This window comes from Siphateles boraxobius, unplaced genomic scaffold, assembly GCF_051911475.1.
Source record: "Siphateles boraxobius isolate OS27281-9 unplaced genomic scaffold, OSU_SipBor_1 66, whole genome shotgun sequence".
NCBI classification, from domain to species: Eukaryota; Metazoa; Chordata; class Actinopteri; order Cypriniformes; family Leuciscidae; genus Siphateles; species Siphateles boraxobius.
Genome location: NW_027509193.1, coordinates 10,339,568 through 10,357,472, shown reverse-complemented (window position 1 = coordinate 10,357,472; position 17,905 = coordinate 10,339,568). Strand labels below are relative to the sequence as shown.

The window sequence follows — 17,905 nt, the reverse complement described above, 5'->3', positions numbered from 1 at the left end:
AGACCCATTTCAGCAGTACTGCAAACATCAGCAACATGTTATCTAACATGAAATATTCAGCTGATGGCTAATGGTAATCTAATCCATTTACATCACTCCCAACTTCACAGAACCATAGCATTCAACATACATGATGCTATCTTAATGCCTTTGTCTCAACTAGACAGCTATTTCTCTGACAAGATCGATGAGTTTGTGGCCTTGGGAGATAAATGATAAATGAAGTCCATTTACTCAGACCTTGAACTTTTGTGAGGTAATTATGTCCTATGTAATGGCAGAAGATGGCCTTATTGTTAAAAGTTGGGTGCCTTAAAAAAAGCAAATGACAGTGAAGTGTTTACGACAGAAAAATATTAGCACTTCCAAATGTACAATATTAACAACAATAATTAGAGCTAAAATTACTTACGGTTTAATAATAATAATAACTAATAATTCCCAGGTCATGGCATCAGACAGGTACATGCATCTAAGCCATTAGCGGTTTGAGCGCTCATCTTATTTACTCATTTAACAAATGGATGTTCTGGGCACTACTATTTAGTGTAGTACTCACACTGCCCAGAACTGACATTATTCTCTCATGTAAAAAGGGTGAAGTAGACCTGCCTAATTGCTCTTTGACAAATATTCTGGGCTTTTACTGGCCTTGAATCCTTTAAAGAGTTAGTTGTGTTGCTTGGAACATTACTTCCTGTTGCAGCTGCATTTTACAGCCTTGAAGGCATGCAATTAGCTTTCAGTGACTTTTTTTTCAGTGCTGCTTTACATCAGCAAATCACAACATCAGCAAAAAATCAACTTAACTAAGTTTCCAAAAAAGCTTCTAAAAGCATGGCAAGGTCATTCCTGAGAGGATCCAGGTAGAGGTCTGCGCGGGACACAATTTTCAGACCCGCTCCCGCCCGCTCCCGCAGTGTTCAGTCCCGCTCCCGCCCGCTCCCGCAAAGATTTGTCATTTTTAGTACCGCTCCCGCCCGCATCTGTGATATAATGTCCCGCTCCCGCCCGCACTTTCTGTCTGACGAAAGGTCTTGGGGAAAAAAATGCGTGCACACAAAATTCCTTACCAATACTTGGTAACATATTTATTGGTCCCATATTACGAACAGCATAATATTCACAACAGTACTTTATCTGAAGCACTAGAGGCGCTCTGTTCCTCGTCCATGCTGTCTATTTTGAACTTGAACTAGCTTTCGAATTCGAACTCGGAGCAGCGGGAAAGGAATTGTCTCTAAACAAGTGTGCGTGAGATTAGGCCCCGCCCTTCCCGACAACATTCACAAGTTTAGGCTGCTTAAAACGTTTTTATTGCTGCCAATCAGAATCTCCCTCACAACTACAAATTATGTACGCTACTTTAATCATTTATATATTTTACTTTATACTCATATTTAATTTGCGGGAGTGCAGCGTATCATCCCTCCCGCCCGCACCCGCAAGTGCACCTCATCATCCCGCCCGCTCCCGCAATGACCTTTAAAAATTTGTCCCGCGCCGCACTGTTTTGCGGGAACTCCCGCGGGAGTGCAGACCTCTAGATCCAGGTTTATTGCTGATCCAAAAAGGCCATGGATTTGTCACTGTTTTGTTTGGGCAATGTTAATAAGCACTGCTTTTTGGAAAAGCAAAAGCAAGGCATGAATTCTTATGTTAGTGTCAAGGATCCCACTGTTATTCCATTACTTTTCCTGTTGTTCATTATGATTACATATGATGTACATCAGATGCATATCAGTCTCTAAAAACAACAAAAAAATGGCCTGAGATTTGAATGTGGCTCAACTGAGGATTTAGCTTTCTGTGCCTCCATTCATGGCATAATCACAGAAATGTGGTTTTACTATGTCTAATTTCTGACATTTTAAGTTTTATTACATTTCCCTAACATTTTCAAGCATAGAGACAACTTTCAACTTTTTCCCACGTTTTCCATGACGTGCAATTGGGAGAATTTTAAAGGGTTAGTTCGCCCATTTAAGACATGAAGTTGTATGGAATCCTTACCAGAGCTATAGTGCATACACACTGACCCACTCTATAGTCACCTCCCTGGTCAGAGTTCTGGCCGCTGGAAGTTTTTCAAGAAAGTACTCCCGGTTAGTTTCCGGGGCCTCAAAACTGTGCGTTTTTACGTGAAAAAATTATTTGCGTTTCAAAGCTTGATTAATTTAACACACAAAAAACACGCCGGTCAAAATTCATACCTCAGTTTTAATCGGCACTATTTTCTTTCCATTTCTATCAATCTGCGCTGCTGTCAACGTCAACAGTGTGCAGTAGGTGTGGATGATAAATGGCTACATTTGTATCTAGCACTCTCATTTGTCCACTGTTGAAGGGGAAATATGAGAGGCTGGCTTTTATCAAAAAAAAACATTCATGTGCCAGTTATTAAATTAATCATTTCAATAACAATTATGCAGAATTATTATTTTTTATTAGTACAATATAGTAGTGTTTTCTTGGGAAATCAAAAGTGAATGGTTGAATCAGTAGTGTAATAGAGTGTTATGGGATCAATTGAACTATAAAGCTGAGCAACAGGCAGTATAGTACAACAAAGTACGCCATTGAGACGAGAGCTATAACTGCCAAAACATAATTTTGTAAGGGGCAAAGTAACTCTCTAAAAGGCAGTGTTATGTTGTTTTCCAAACTTTATTTTACCGAATTTGTCATTTTAGAGACATTCTGCTTCACTGACTTCTGCCAGCACAACTGAGCTGGAAATTTAGGTTGCTGGTTGATAAGAAGGTTTCGTTTGTGTTCTGTGAGGGAGCCTGGGGCTTGCTGAAAGCTTGTCAGTTGTGCCAGAGCAATTCAAAGCAGGTAAGACCGATTACCCTTTTTTTTTATAAACTATGACCTATTTCCTCACATCTGAGCCTCATCCAACTATACATCATAAGAAACATAGAAAAAACTATCTACGATCAATGTTATATGCACAAATTTATTTTTAAAAAAATTATTGTGAACAGTTAATTCAGGCAGGACAAGTCTTATAGAAGCTATTTGTAGATTAACTTTGTTTTCCAACATTTGAAGACATCTCATCATTTATCCATGCATCTGCCAGTTATCTGATGGTGGCATGGTTTTCAGAACTTTTTAACAAATAAATTTCCTTAATTTTTCCATGACTTTTTCAGTCATTCATGATTACAGGATTTTTAAAAATGTACATTTTTAATAATAGCAAATGCATACACGGAGCAATTTTTTGACAACAAAATATTTGAGCTTAGCTAGATTATGTAGATATTTCCACGTCTTTCCATGTATTTTTAAGATTTTATTAATTTCTCTGACTTTTCCCAGGTCTAGAAATAACAGGTTTTCCATTGACAGACTCTGGTTGGGATTCCTTAAAATTGAACACAATCACCGTGTAGACTGTGTCTCTAAAGTTGTGATTGTGATCTTTATCATCATTCAACAAATGGAAAATAAAGTCCAACAAATAAATTCTACATGACATTTTGCAATTGACCTGAATGAATGAATATCTTCACAGACATTTGAAACCAACGCATTGCTGAGTGGTGTAACTGTCAGCATATGTGTCGGGTTTCTCAATATGAGACGAGACATAAGTGAGAAACACACTACCATGAGTATCACTCAGCTCTTCTGTGCTTTGTGGGGAAAAAGGGGATTTTCAGACTTTCAGTTTTTTCCTTCTATATAATACAGTAACTTCAGTTTTTCTTCCCTCATTATACAGACCTTTCACTGGACCGTCACCTGGTCCCATATGTGCTGCTGTCCCGTTCTTCATGTCTCGTTGATGTCCGTCATTGATGGTCATGTTGGCTACACCAGATGCTATGTTGTTCCCAGGAGAGTGCTGAGAGTCACCCACCTGTCCAGAATTCATGTGGTCCTGATGGTCCATTTTGAGATGATTTCAGTCTGTAGAGTTAAAACAGAAAAATAAGCATTAATGTGCAAAAATAAGCATTAAGCAAGAGGTTTATGTGTCAAAGTGACAAATGTGCTGCATTACCTTTTAACCCCAAAATATTATTAGTAGTAAGAATGTACATAGACTTGCACAAACGTATTGGACAATGAAATTGAAACACTGGCCAATATAGTGTTGGAGGTTTCACCCCCATATATGCGCAGCCTGGTGGTTTTACATTCCATAAGAGCAGTGTTTGAAGGTTGAATTAGCAGAGCAATAGCACAGGACTGTTGCGTTCCCAAAGCATGGAGGTGGAACTTGATGGGCACGCCACTGCCAAGGATTACTGAACCATTCTAAAGGACCATGTGCACCTAATGGTTTTAACATTGTACCCTGAAGGGGGTGCGCCATGTATCAGCATGATAATGCACCGATACACACAGTAAGTTGAACATCTTCCATGGCCTGCACAGTCACCAGATCTAAATCTATTTGAGACTCTTATTTTGGATTTTGGAGGAGCAAGTTAGAAAACCTTTTCCTACACCAGCATCACATAGTGACATGGCCAGTGTTCTGAAAGAGGAATGGCTTAAAGTCCTTCTGGCCACTGTGCAAGACTTGTATCTGTCATTTCCCAGACGAATTGATGCTTTTTGGCAAAAGGAGGCCCTACACCATACTAATACATTATTGTGGTTAGGGTTGCACAGTATACCGATACAGGGAAAATAACGGTATATATTTTATTTAAAACCATATGATATCATGATTTTGCTCATTTCGGTACTTGATACGCTGCTGTTCCGAAGTTCACAGCTAGGTAGCAGTGTGCTACCCAAACTGCCACGAAATCGTCAAATGTGGCAACATAGAGGAACAAAATGGATAAAGCAGGTAAATCTCCCTCAACACACCCAAAACTAATTAATAAAAAGGGCAGTAGAAGTGAAATTTGGAATTACTTTGCGTACAAAACTGTTGAAAAGATGAAACAGAATTTACCACACCAGTCCTCAAGCTTGCCTCGGGAGGCAACACATCAAACCTTGCCAAGCATCTATCACTTACCCATCCTGACTTGTACAAGGAGTTAGGAGATCAAAAGGTGAGTGCATCATTGAAACTATCTAATTTAGACATTTATTTACTTTTAACACTAATCAACGCACATACATAAGAGCGTACCGTTTGAATAACATGAAATCTCCAGCTCATGCGTTTTATTTATCAACTGTTTATGTTCACTTAAGAGATAACTGACTTGGTTTATGTGTATACTCACCAAGACAGACATTTTGACTGAAATTTGTGTGTATTTGACCTTTTAAGCACAAGCGGAACTCAATTTGAAATGCGGAAGCTCTTTGAGATGTGGCTTTATTTGTGCGCACTGTGGTTATGAGGGCAAAGAAAACCATCTCTCAAAGAGCCATCTCTAAAGCGAAACCTGCGGAAATTAGTAAAATTATGCACAATACTTGCAATCCTACGCAGAAATTCAGACCCTGTATGGTATCGATTTAGTATCGATACTACAGTATTTGATTGTGGTACTGTACTGAAGTGAAAATTGTGGTATCGAGCCAACACTAATGTGGTCTAAAACCAGGTGTATGTTTCATTGTCCAACCACTATAGTTGTTAGTTAGTTCATTGAAAGTTAGTAACCTCTATTTAACTACAATAAAATATGAAGTTTTAGTTAGTTACTTAGGTAGGAGCAAAGAAAACAACTTGATACAGTATTTGATACAAAAGCTTACATAGATGTACTGTATGAGTTAGCTGGTATGTTGGTTTGTTGTTAGTAACCTTTATTTAACTATGATAAAACTATGATGTTAGTTAGTTTGTCAGCCAGTTAGTTTGTTAATTAGGCTGGGAAATGTTCACAGACGTGACAGATGGTTGGTTAAATGAATGAGGGATTGATGGCACTGGGATTTCCTTTCCTCTGAAAGCATACCCAGAGAAAAGAGTATCCTGTTATTTTACTTATGGTCACTGATGTGCTGTGTCGTTTGTGTCTGAATGTGTGCTTCCTTTTACAACTAAGAATGTGGTTTTCATTTTAGCAGTTCTGCTTTATACTTTGAAAGTAGATTAAACTTATGTAGTCCCAGCAGAGCTATTTGTAAATCCACACTCGAGACAGTAAAGTGAACACTCTCATCCATCTCCTTCACACAGGACGTTTATACAAACGAATTCCATTTTTGTCGAAATGGAATAGATGGCTTACATGCAACATTGTCACATCCCATAAATCCTTTTTGTCAATGACCCACGTGTACATAATCAGACACCAGAATTATTTGCTTGTACTCTGAGATCACACAGCAAGGTCATCTGGATGTGGGGGTCATAAAGAAAACCAAGTTGTTTTAGGCCAGAAGTGCTGTGGAGCTGAAAATAGTGCCGAAGCTGCAGGGGTGGATTTACATTTGTCAATTACATCATCTTTAAAGTCAGCAGTGACCAGCAGGAAGGAACAGCATCAGAAGCCAAAATGGCTTTTTAAAGGGATCGTTCATCCTAAAAAATCTGTTTTCATTTGTAAATCCATATGAATAAGTACAGGGTGGGAAATTAACTTTTTTGCCCACAAGCCACAATGGCTGGTGGATGCCCAATTTTACCAGCCACTTGTATTTTTTACCAGCCACTTTTTCTGGAATTCAAATTTATGAATGAGAACTGTGACTTTGATAACATTGACGTCCATTACAAATATGTCATTCGTTTTATCCATTTAACAATATGATTTATGCTGCACTCAGGAGCCAATTTATGTTTTGCCCTGTGGATGCTCACGGACGCAAGCCCCTTTTTAAAAAAAAAAAAAAGCACTATTAGCACAAACATGTAAGCAACATGTATGTACATGTTTGTATTTTTGAGAGAGTTTTATGCATGGTTATTTTACAGTTTATTTTTTAATATTAGTTAACTCTGTATGACCATAAACGATGGAGTATTTAAATGTATTTTGCTGCTATTTGAAAAAAATCCAGCAAAACGTGCCCGCGCGTTTGTCGACCCCAGAGGGTTAACTCGATAATAAAGCCGTAAAGTAGGCTATCTTTCAACTCAGGACAGCACCACTTCTCACAAATACAGATAGGATTGGAGATGAAAAGTTTAACTGACACGTAATCGAGCTCCGGAGCACCCACGGTATCGGCTCCTATCCTCGCCGCTGCTAAAACTATCGCTAAACTAAAAAAACGATAGCTATCTAGCCATCACAAAACACAACTTCAAGTTAGTAATTTACTTACTTGCACATCCAAACGTAGTCCCGAAAAGGTCTGCCCTTTTTGCCGATCGCATGGATGTTTCTGAATAGAATTGCTCATATTCATTGACTCTATTTTAAGGTTAGTTGTTCCTCTAACGAACGAATTGTTTGCATTTTCGGACAACGCATAGGTTCGACAGTAAGCGAACTAAGCGAACCCTCGTTTTCCCTTCGTCATCAATGCGCCACTTGTTCGAAAAGTACCTTCACTTTTTATTTACTTCGCCCTCAACAGGTTGTACAATCATATACTGCTGACTCCGCGGCGGGCCTCTTAACACCGGGTATATTTTTTTAATTTTCCTTCCGTCTGTACCTCGGCTATATGTGTCACGGTCCGTTCAGCGCCGTGTCCGTGCGCTGTGTCCGTAAAGCACAGCGCTGAAAACCAATCAAATTAGTTACTCGACAAAAGTGCATTATTTTTACTTAGCAACAGCATTCTTTGACAAAAGATGTCCAATCCGTTACAAGGAATGTTTTAAGTAGTAACCAATAAAAATATGTTTTACAATTTACCCGCCACTGTGGCTGGTATACAAGGCAAAGTCACCCGCCACTTTGAAAAAGTACCAGCCATTGGCTGGTGGCGGGTGCTAATTTCCCACCCTGACTAAGTATGAGTGGAGCAATTTATGGTTTTTGTGGCTTTTTTACACTTAGAAGCTTTGGTTCCCATTTATTGTAAATGCATGGCAAAGAATATGGAAACAAGTTGTCAAATTTATACCTTTCATGTTCCACCGATTCATATGGGTTTGAAACAACATTCAAATTTTAGGTAAACAATCCCCTTTGCTTTGAACCTGAAGGTGTTTTATCCCCAGGCCAGTAGGGATGTGCCCAAAGCCTAAATCGGAAATCGGAAAGGCACAGAAAATGAAAAACACATAGTAAGGAGAGATGACTGACATGACGATGTCAGAGGATTTGGTATGCAACAGATCCTGAGCGTCATTGACAAATATCTTATCATGTAAAACGCCTGGTCAGTACCGCCGTTCCCTAACGGAGTACGCATGATCATGAATTAGAAAGCAAAAGTAAAATACGAGCGTACATTCAGAAGCGGTTTTAATATCCCGCATATTGATGGCAAAAAAGCAGCCCCCAAATTATATACAATAAGCCTACAATTACCAAACAAGGGGTGTAATGATACCCTCATGCTTGCACTCTGTCACTGACTAGATATATTTAAAATAATGTAGGCCACTTTTCACAGGTAACATAAGGCATTATCAGGACCCACAAATATTCCTGCATTGCATTATTTTAAACTATATTCAACACTATATAGTAAAACTCTGTAAACTTGAAATTTTCCCACACAGTAATTTTTTATTTTGGGTGACCTATACACAATACAGATTGTCACTATCCACCATACATATTGTTGTATTTTTTTATTGTGATATATTGTGACACGATATATTGCTACACCCCTATACCCATAATTGCGAGAGAACACAAAAGCATTAAAATATATTTTTTTATAACACCATGTTCTTTAAAAAAAGCCGTTTCATTTCCTTTCCAGACACAGTATTTGGCTTCGGGCACATCCCTAGTCCCAGTACCATGACTGCACAAGTGTGTTAAAGATTAGGAAGCATCTCTCTCAAAATACCACGGTGGGAATCTGCCACCTTCATAATAAACTCACACAAGCTGGATTTCCCTGAGGCAGCAGTGGTGCAAATTCAAGCCTTACTCCCGCAGGGTTCCCATGCATTATTCAGAATGAGCTGTGATACCAGTAAACAGAGCTTAGAAACCATCTGCAACCACAGTCAGTCCAGAACTAGATAAACAGTGGAAACCACCGCTACATCAATAGGCACTGATGTTATGTATTTACTAAAAATGTTTGTTGCAAAACACAAACTTGGGAGAAACCGGTGAAATGCTCAAAAATGGAAATAATAAAGGATCGCCCAGCAGCTGGTCCTCAGCAGATGGTGTGTTTATGATATTGGTAAGCTGATCAGATGTCTAATTTGGTCCATGCAGGATTTTATAAATGATTTATCCTGCTTCATTTTTTAAAGAATGTGTGTGCTTATATAGGTAATCTTTAATCAAAAATATTATTGTCCCCTCCCTCTCGCAATAACATCTCTTCTCTGAAGATGACAATCCCTCCTTTCCAGCAACCTGTCATTCACACGATTGCAGCAGTTAGCAATCAAAAACGATCCAATCAGTTCCCCATAGACAAAATCAAGTCCTGCCCTACATTTTTTCTGATTCAAGAAACTGTTTCACTAGGTTATATGCCACAATAGAGGAGAAAAGATGATTGCAACATCTGTTTCATGCTGACTTTACAAGTTCATTTTGGTTAGATGACATCGCCAAATGCCTTCTTTTTACATCGTTACATATGAGTTTCTTTATTTTCTATTAATAAAGAATTAAAATTAGTCTGTTCCTCCCACATAGCTGAAATAGGCCTATAGCAAACTTGGGGCCATATGAATTATTTATTATTTTCATGGTACTCTTAGAGCAGTGTGATTTTTTTTAATTTGTCTCCTTTTGTGAAAGAAAACCCTGCAAGTTTAGAATGACACAAGGGTGAGTAAAACCTTACAAAAATCAGGGCCTGAAATTCGTTTTGGAAAATAGGGGGGAAATCCCCCTTTAGGTTATTCTTATGGGGAGGATTTTTTAGACAATTTTTAAAAATACGTTCAGCTAAATGTTTGCTCACTCATTGTATTTGTGTTTTTACAATGGGGTCATTTTTTTTAGTTTACACAACAAAAGAAAGCTTGATTTCAATCTTTGAATTAAATTGAAAAAAGTAGCACAAACAAATACATGAAATAAAGAGAAAAGTTTAGGTCTAATAACACTAGTATTCAGAAATACTACAGAAACGGAAAAAAGTAATCAAATGTAAAATAACACGGAATAGTCTTTTAGTCCTGTATAATTTGAATACATAGGCTATTAATCCTGATTCCTTACAATTAATGCTATCTTTTGTTGTTTTATATACAATAACGACAGACACATTTTAGGCTACTCTCACTTTAAGAGCTAGTGCACGGATCCAACGTTCACATGTTGCGTGTAAAGCGCAGTCCGCGCCACTTTCTCCTCTTTTAAAAAGGGCTCCCTGTTGCTAAGCAATCATGAGCCACGTTCTCCATGAAGACGAAGACGTTTCAGTAAAGGATGAGCGTGAAAAAGACGTAACGTGAACGGCCCATACTTTTTTCATTGTAGTGTCACATGCATTTTCTTTTTGTATTATTTTTTTAAGACTTAACCGATTGTGTTTGAGAGGATACTCCCCAAGACCGGAATTAAGACAATGTTGTGTGCTTTTGGCCGTTAAATGGCCCGATTGTGCAAGTGACATTTCCATCATATGTCCCGACTCCTGAAACGCGAGAGTCTAGGGTCGCCGCCTGCAGCTGCAGCGCGATTGGCTTGCCTTGTGCAACACATTTTGAGAGACAGAGAAGACGCGGCATTGGCAGAATCACTCACGCTGTTTGTGAAATTGCGTCTCGCATAAAGTTTTAAAATGACTGATTTGATCTTATAATCTGTTAGGTTAAATTCACTCATAGGCCTACATGCTAGATTGAATGAATGTTTGCGGGAATTTCCCGCATTATAAACACAAGACCTGCGGGAATGATTAAAATGATGCGCAATACCCGCAATCCCGCACCGAAATTCGAGCCCTGAAAAATGCTTATTTTATGTTGAACTTTGCTGTAACTATCTTGAAGCTTCACTTGCAATGCCATACTGGTCAACCAAGTTTTGGAGGGAAACAAAATGGCTGTGCAGGTTCACCAACTTAACCAATACCAAATGGCCATCAACTAGGATAAAATATCCTGAGAATGCACTTGCTGGTCTGGACAGCAGGAAAATGTGTTTACTTGATGTGTGATTCAGTGTTTGCTGGAAGGCTATGAACCCATGGTTATAAAAAGCATGTCAATTTCCATCAAGTCAACACTTGATCTTATCCATAGGGAATCAAGTTTGGAAAGTGGGCACCAGATGGGGCTGAAGAACAAGAGGGATTGATGGAGCAAGGTATTACAACTTGATAAAAGATTGCAAAGACAAACATTTTCTTTCTATTGAATTACGTGGACAATGAATAACATATAAAGACCAGGAATGTGTATTAATAAAGTAAACAGCGCAATTTGAGATTTCATGTTGTTTTCTCTTTTCAGAAGCAGACCTTTGTGAATTTGCTGGCCGAGTTTTGAGCTCATGCAATTTGGTCTCCTCTGGCTTTAAGTCAGATTTGCAACAGTCGCTGTTCACAGTGCTTAGTGGGTGCACTTGATCTGAATGATTGTGAATGGCAGAATGTCAATGCCCCTTTAAGAGGCCTACGACTTTCTGCCAAATTATGGATGTTTCTCTCTCTAGTTTAAGGGGTTGGCACAGAGCAGAAAGGGCAACGCTGAAATGAGCTGAATGGTAAAGGTGGATTTATGAAGGGTAGACTTGAGAATGTGGGGGTCTCTTAAAAGACAACACATGGCTGGCTACATGTGGCTGTGGCTGATCTGAGTAGGGGGTGGCCCGTACTGAAGTGGGCAGGGGTGAGGCGGAGAATTGTAATGTGAGTTGGCCAGCAGCCAGGGACGGCAATTCTCACCTCATCAATATTCAGGACACATTACTGCAGAACGCACGAGAGAATGAGAGAGCAAAAAGGAGAGGATGAAAGTGAAACAGAGACTGAGAGAGAGAGGAGGGTGCAGGTTTATTATATTAAAATATACTATTATTATTTATATAAACCTAAATTGTTATAAGATATATAAAAATCTAAATTGTTATAAGATATATAAAAATCTAAATTATATTACTTTCATGTGTTTTCTTACATTGTTTATTTATTTTATTTATTATAAAAAAATGTTTCATGAAAATATTAATACTGTATTTTATTCTCTATATTTTATACACTATTTCACACCACATTTAATAAACTTCATAAAATGCATAATTGTTGGGGCTACTGAAACTTTTTGCAGAGAAGGTCCAAATCAGAATTACTGAGCCCAGCTACCCTTTCAACCCTACAGTAAACAGCGAGCAGAGAGTGAGGGATGAGGGAGACAAAACAGAGAGGGAATGTGTGAGGGTTTTTGAGCTGAAAGGACAAGAGCGAGTAGGCGAAAAAGGAGAGAGAAACAAAGACGAAACAAGCAGGAGGAAAGAATTCAACGAGCGAGAAAAGGAGAGGGAGGAGGACAGAGAAAGAGAGCACTTCAGGGATGAAAGGATAATGGAACTGCAGACAAGAGGAAAGAAAGAGTGACAGACAAACACAGACAGAGCCTGCAACTGTATGATACAGCAGATTTCTACAGGGACTTTCACTGATTTTGCCACAACAGTGCAATGGGCTGCCATCACATCTAGAGGACTAGAGAATCATGGGTATTTTCACTGCACTGAGCCCTGTCCTCTCGCATCAGATCACATGTTATTTTGCCTGGGCACACTGTGCTAAATGATCCTGCAGCACGACAGATCTGAAAGGTTTCTTGAGGTCGTGTTCATCGACAAACTTGTATCCATGTGTAGCCATTAGACACACACCTACAGTCCACTCACTGACCGTCTGATGACCTTCTGAGTTTTGGTTAACTCTAATCTGATAACGATGAATGATAGCTCTAAACAGCCATGGCAATGTTATAAAAAAAATAGATGGGGGGGAGGGGGGGGGGGTAGGGTTGTTCAATTATTTCAAAGATTTTGCCTTCTCTCGCAAAACTTTTGTTTCGCCAAAAAACGTTGTGTTAAGCTTTTGTGATGGAAATAGTATGTGGATGGAGGGAAAACTGTATTCAAGTGCTTTTGCAAGCAAAAGTTTCGCAGGGGGCAGCAATACTTTTGTGGGAGACCAAAAAACTTTTGTGAGTTAATATAACCCCACTAATCACATATTTTTCCCATCACCACGCAGATTGGCTGACTTACATTACACAAGATCCGGGTCAAATGGCCCACAAGGTTTTTTATCAATCCAGACACAAAATCTAAACCAGAGGTGCGTTTCCCGTACAATGACGTAAATGCTCGCTGCTTAACTACCATAGTACGATGCGTCGTTGAAGAAATCAACTAGCTGGTCATGACTGTCTCCTAAAATTGTATCGTCGCAAATTTCTCATTCAACCACGTTGGTTATTGATGTCAAGCAGGTGGTGGAGTAATACCTATTTTTTCTCAGTTATTTTACTTAATTTCCAGATTCAATCATAGGCTTGTTCTTGCATTCTAGAGCACTTACGCACATGTACACTCATCAAAAATGCTGATTTAAATCTCTTGAGTAACTAAAAGAGGTAAATGACATTTGTATACATTTTAAATGAAATACAGATTGTACTAAATGTCAGCTTGCTTATTTTGCTCAAGGTAATAATTTATTAGATTTTTATTAAATGTCATAGAAACAAGAAACTATGCTTCTAAACATAGGCCAAGAGCTGTCATTCCAACCACACAACTTTGCAATGCTGTTTGTAGTGCTGGGCGGTATGACCAAAAATCCATATCACAGTATTTTTCAAAATTATACCGGTTTCGCGGTATCTGACGGTATATTGTTTTTTTTCAAGCATTACTGGGTGTTAACCACATTTTCTACTGATTGAGAAATGAAATACTGCAGTAGATTGACTTAGACTGCATTATTTTACTGTCATGAGTGAATATTTTAGAAAAATTCCACACTAGTATTAATACAGGTTTCTAAGGTCCCACAAAATAATGCTGTTTACAAAGAAGAGCCAGCAGGAGGCGCTTTAGGAAATAGCGGTTTCCACGGTAACAGCTGTACACAAAGCAGAAAGTGCTCATAAAGGCTGCTTTATCAGGAAAGATAAAGAAAGATTAAATTGAAATAATATCAAAACTTTTCTTAAAATCGTCAGTCCAAATCAGATACCTTCATATAAAAATTTGACTATGAAACGTGCAGTGCTCATGTTTATTCAACGATGTCAATGCCAACCACAAATAGATTTTGCACTAGCTGTTTGCAAATGTTTGTTGGAAGTATGGTTTCGGGAAACCCGATTCGTTAAATTTTGCTGATAACGATGCATCTTGAGACCATAGTTGGCTAACAATGCTTTTGGGAAACTCACCCCAGGTTGATACAAGAGGTGAATTATTTGAGGGTGAAATAATCATTGGATATGCCAATATTTTATTAGAAGACCTTTTTTCACATTGGTGGTATAGTCAATATTATTCTCATAATTTAATGTGTGTATATATTGTCAACAGCATCATGTATTGAAGAACCAGTGACCAGTTTTCAATACGGCATGGCATTGAATAAGAATATGGATATTAAACGTGACGCAATGTAACCTGTCAGTGGTCCTGGTTAGTAGGATTGGCCGTTTTTCTGCTAAACTGACTCGACTTTTGCTCATTCAATTGGAAAAATGGCCATCTGTCAAACCCCGCACACCAGATACCAGGAGTGTGTGTGTGCCTCAACTTGATGAGATGGCCATCCATAACCTCGTGTAACCTCATGTATGTCTGTTTCTGTAATTTAGGCCCTGTCAGTAAATGTACAGCCCTTAGCAAGGGCAGAAAATAAGGGCAACCGTCCTGCTGGCTTAGAGAATGTGTAAAGAAACTGCAGACGTTTACAGATCCCAGCTGATGCAATAAAAGGAGAAATCAATAGAGCGGCCATCTTCAAAAACTATATTAAACAACAAACAGTAGAAAACCTGGTGAGTTAAGATATGAACATCCATAATGCTCTCAAAAACGTTTTCTTGCTTCTACGGCAAACTATCATGCAAGTCAATATGGTGAATACACAATAAATTCATCATAATTTCCCTAGGTTGGTCCCTCAGAAGGTTCATAATCCATGTACCAGCTTCTAGCACTAAGAATATGGATTTTTCCTGCGTAATAAAGGTTAATGTCTTAATAAGAGGATTAGCCTACTATGTTAGCCCCTTGTGGCTTTAAAATTCATTATTTGTAATCTATCCATTTGTAGTCTCCCATTACCAGTCTATATCCAAGCCACAAATACATTGAGGTTTACCTTAAGGTTAACATGGAATCAAAGCTTTACCCTATATCATTTCTTTCTTAATAAACATTCCTGGTTTTATTGTGAACTGTTAATCTGGTCATGTTATACCAAAGGAAAAACTTTGTAATCTTTTCAAATATAATATCTTGCCTGCCCTGAAGACTTTATGGACTGACGTCCAAGCTCTCTTATTTTTCATATCCTCCCCTCCAACAACCTGTCATATAGAGATCATTTGTCACTATCCAATTAAGTTTTTGTGTTTTTTTTTCCGTAGGGATACACAATATGTTTGATTTAATTTCACTGCTTTACCACCATCTAGCAGTCACTTAAAGGGATACTCCACACAAAAATCTGTAAGCTTTACATCATAATAGTTGTTAAGTTCAGGTTTACAGACTGAAGACAAATGGACTATGATTGTCTACAGACGTTGGTGTTTATTCCTTAGACCAGTGAATGTGCTTAAATCCACTCACTATGCTGGTTTACTCTGAACGCAGCTCTATATTGGAAGGTCATTGCCCTGTAACTAAAATACTAGCTTGTTTATCATTCATCCCCTTTAACAGCCCAGATAGGCACTGAGGGTTAAATTAACCAGACTGTCCTCTCCAGCTCAGCGTTTCTGTTCTGTACACTAAATTTACGGGTCTCTCTCAGAGTGTTTCAGGCACACCAATTACGTAAGTGCCCTGTGCGCAGTGTAATTGAAGTGCCCAGGAGAAGGTTCTGGAATGCCTCTGCAACAATGCAGCAGCAAAAAAAACAAAAAAACAAAGACCGAAGTTAAGTCCACTCAAATGAAACTTCTTCCTGAGGGCAGCTCAGCATGAAATTGTTGACTATTTTTACAAGTTGTAGAGAAGTAAATATTGTGTTTTGTGCTTTGGTTGTTGGTCTCTGCTAGCTTCCCTGTCGGTACACAGTTGATTGCCTCTCTGCCTCTGACCTAGTTTTGTCCATCTCAGTTCGCAGCGCAGATTGCAGCATCACTTCAGAAGTGAGCAGCCATCTCTCCATCTCATGTCTCCACCCTTTAGTCTGTCTCTTTCTCATTTTCTCTCTCTCTCTCTGTCTGTTCCCGCAGAGCTCCAGCACTGGGCAGCAGGATCAGTGTTGGTAATGGATGCATGTCTCCACGTGCCCAAGTGCGTGGCAGGTGCGGACTAATCAAGGCAATGTTTAGTATTGCCTCAAGTAAAGTAGCATGCTTGCACCAGCCAGCAAGATCAACTGGTAAGTTAATTCCAGTGGTTAAAGGATTAGTTCACCTCAAAATGAAAATGTCCTACTAATTCACTCACCCCAATGCCATCCAAGATATCCATGTCTTTCTTTCCTCAGTGGAAGAGAAAATACTTTTTTTGAGGAAAGCATTTCTGGATTTTTCTTTGAATTCACCGCCCCAAAATCATGCTAATGTGTTTAAAGGGATAGTTCACCTAAAAATTTAAGAGGTTTGTTTCTTCTGTGAAACACAACAGTGGATCTGACCATTCTTTGTATTATAATGAAAGTAAATGGGGACTGTCGAGCTACAGAATTACAAAAAAGCACCATTAACGTATCAAAAAAGTGGTCCACACAACTCTTAAACTATATTCCATGTCTTCTTAAGTCAAATGATAGCTTTGTGTGAGGAAAATGGTTATTCACTATTAATTTTCTCTCCAGTGACCTGATATCCAGTGGGAATGGCTAATTGAGTTAGTGAGAACTAGATCTGTCCGATTCTTGAAGAAATCAATAGATTCACTGAATTTAAAACAATTCTTTGTTCAATTTGTTCACAAATTGTATATCGCTGTCTAACGAACACACCAAGGCTATGCCATAATGACTTAATTAATAAATAATTAAAAGTTGGTATGTTCCTTAGATACACTGTGAAAAAAATGGTTTAGAAATTACTTTGAAACAGTTTTTACTCAGATTTTGCTTGTCACAAATAATTACTAAGAAACGGCAAGTATGAAATGAAATGAAATTTTAAAGAAGACTGAAATTATGTATTATATACATTCTCCAACAATCTTTGTTTTATTTACAACAACAACATATATTATTATTTTTACAGTGCATGAGTGCTGAGAAGATCTGGAATATAGTGCATGAGTCATGATGCTTTTTTGGTGATTTTGGATCTTGATCCCTAACTCACTTTATGTAACAAAGTAGCCAAAATATTCTTCAATGATTTACATTTCGAGTTCCACAGAAGTCAGAAAGTCATAAAGGTTTGAAACGACATGACGGTGAGTAAATTATGGGAATTTAAATTTTTGTCTGAACTATCCCTTTAAGAGAAGCATCATACAAGATTGTGTAATTCTATTTAATCTTACCCCAAAAAAAGTGCACAGAACGATATTATTAGCGCTAATAAAGTCATTCTCAAGGAGAATGTAAATAACAGGTATCACTACAAGAATGCATTAAACCTCATTTCTGCATAAACAGATCTGTGGTGATCACACCTGCTCAAGCAGAGATGTCCTTGATCTAACCGAAAGACAGAACCTTCCCATCTGCCATGTGGTTTCTGGACCCGCAGCCCAGACTCTCAAGAGTTCAGATCACACCTCACTGA

The 17,905-nt window shown here is 38.5% G+C and overlaps 1 protein-coding gene across 26 annotated transcripts in view; it reads right to left on the bottom strand.

Moving 5' to 3' along the window:
* The window catches only part of maptb (microtubule-associated protein tau b), a 47,649-nt gene that overhangs the window by 22,059 nt on the left and 7,685 nt on the right, over positions 1 to 17,905 (bottom strand). For 23 of the 26 annotated variants that reach the window (XM_077212164.1, XM_077212155.1, XM_077212147.1 and 20 more), the window contains one exon: positions 3,739 to 3,924. In XM_077212164.1, the coding sequence (XP_077068279.1) occupies positions 3,739 to 3,907 (169 nt within the window). In that variant the 5' untranslated portion in view covers positions 3,908 to 3,924. Of the gene's footprint in view, positions 1 to 3,738; positions 3,925 to 8,892; positions 8,977 to 17,905 lie in introns of those variants that run through there. The other 3 variants (XM_077212160.1, XM_077212154.1, XM_077212176.1) reach the window with 2 other exon arrangements.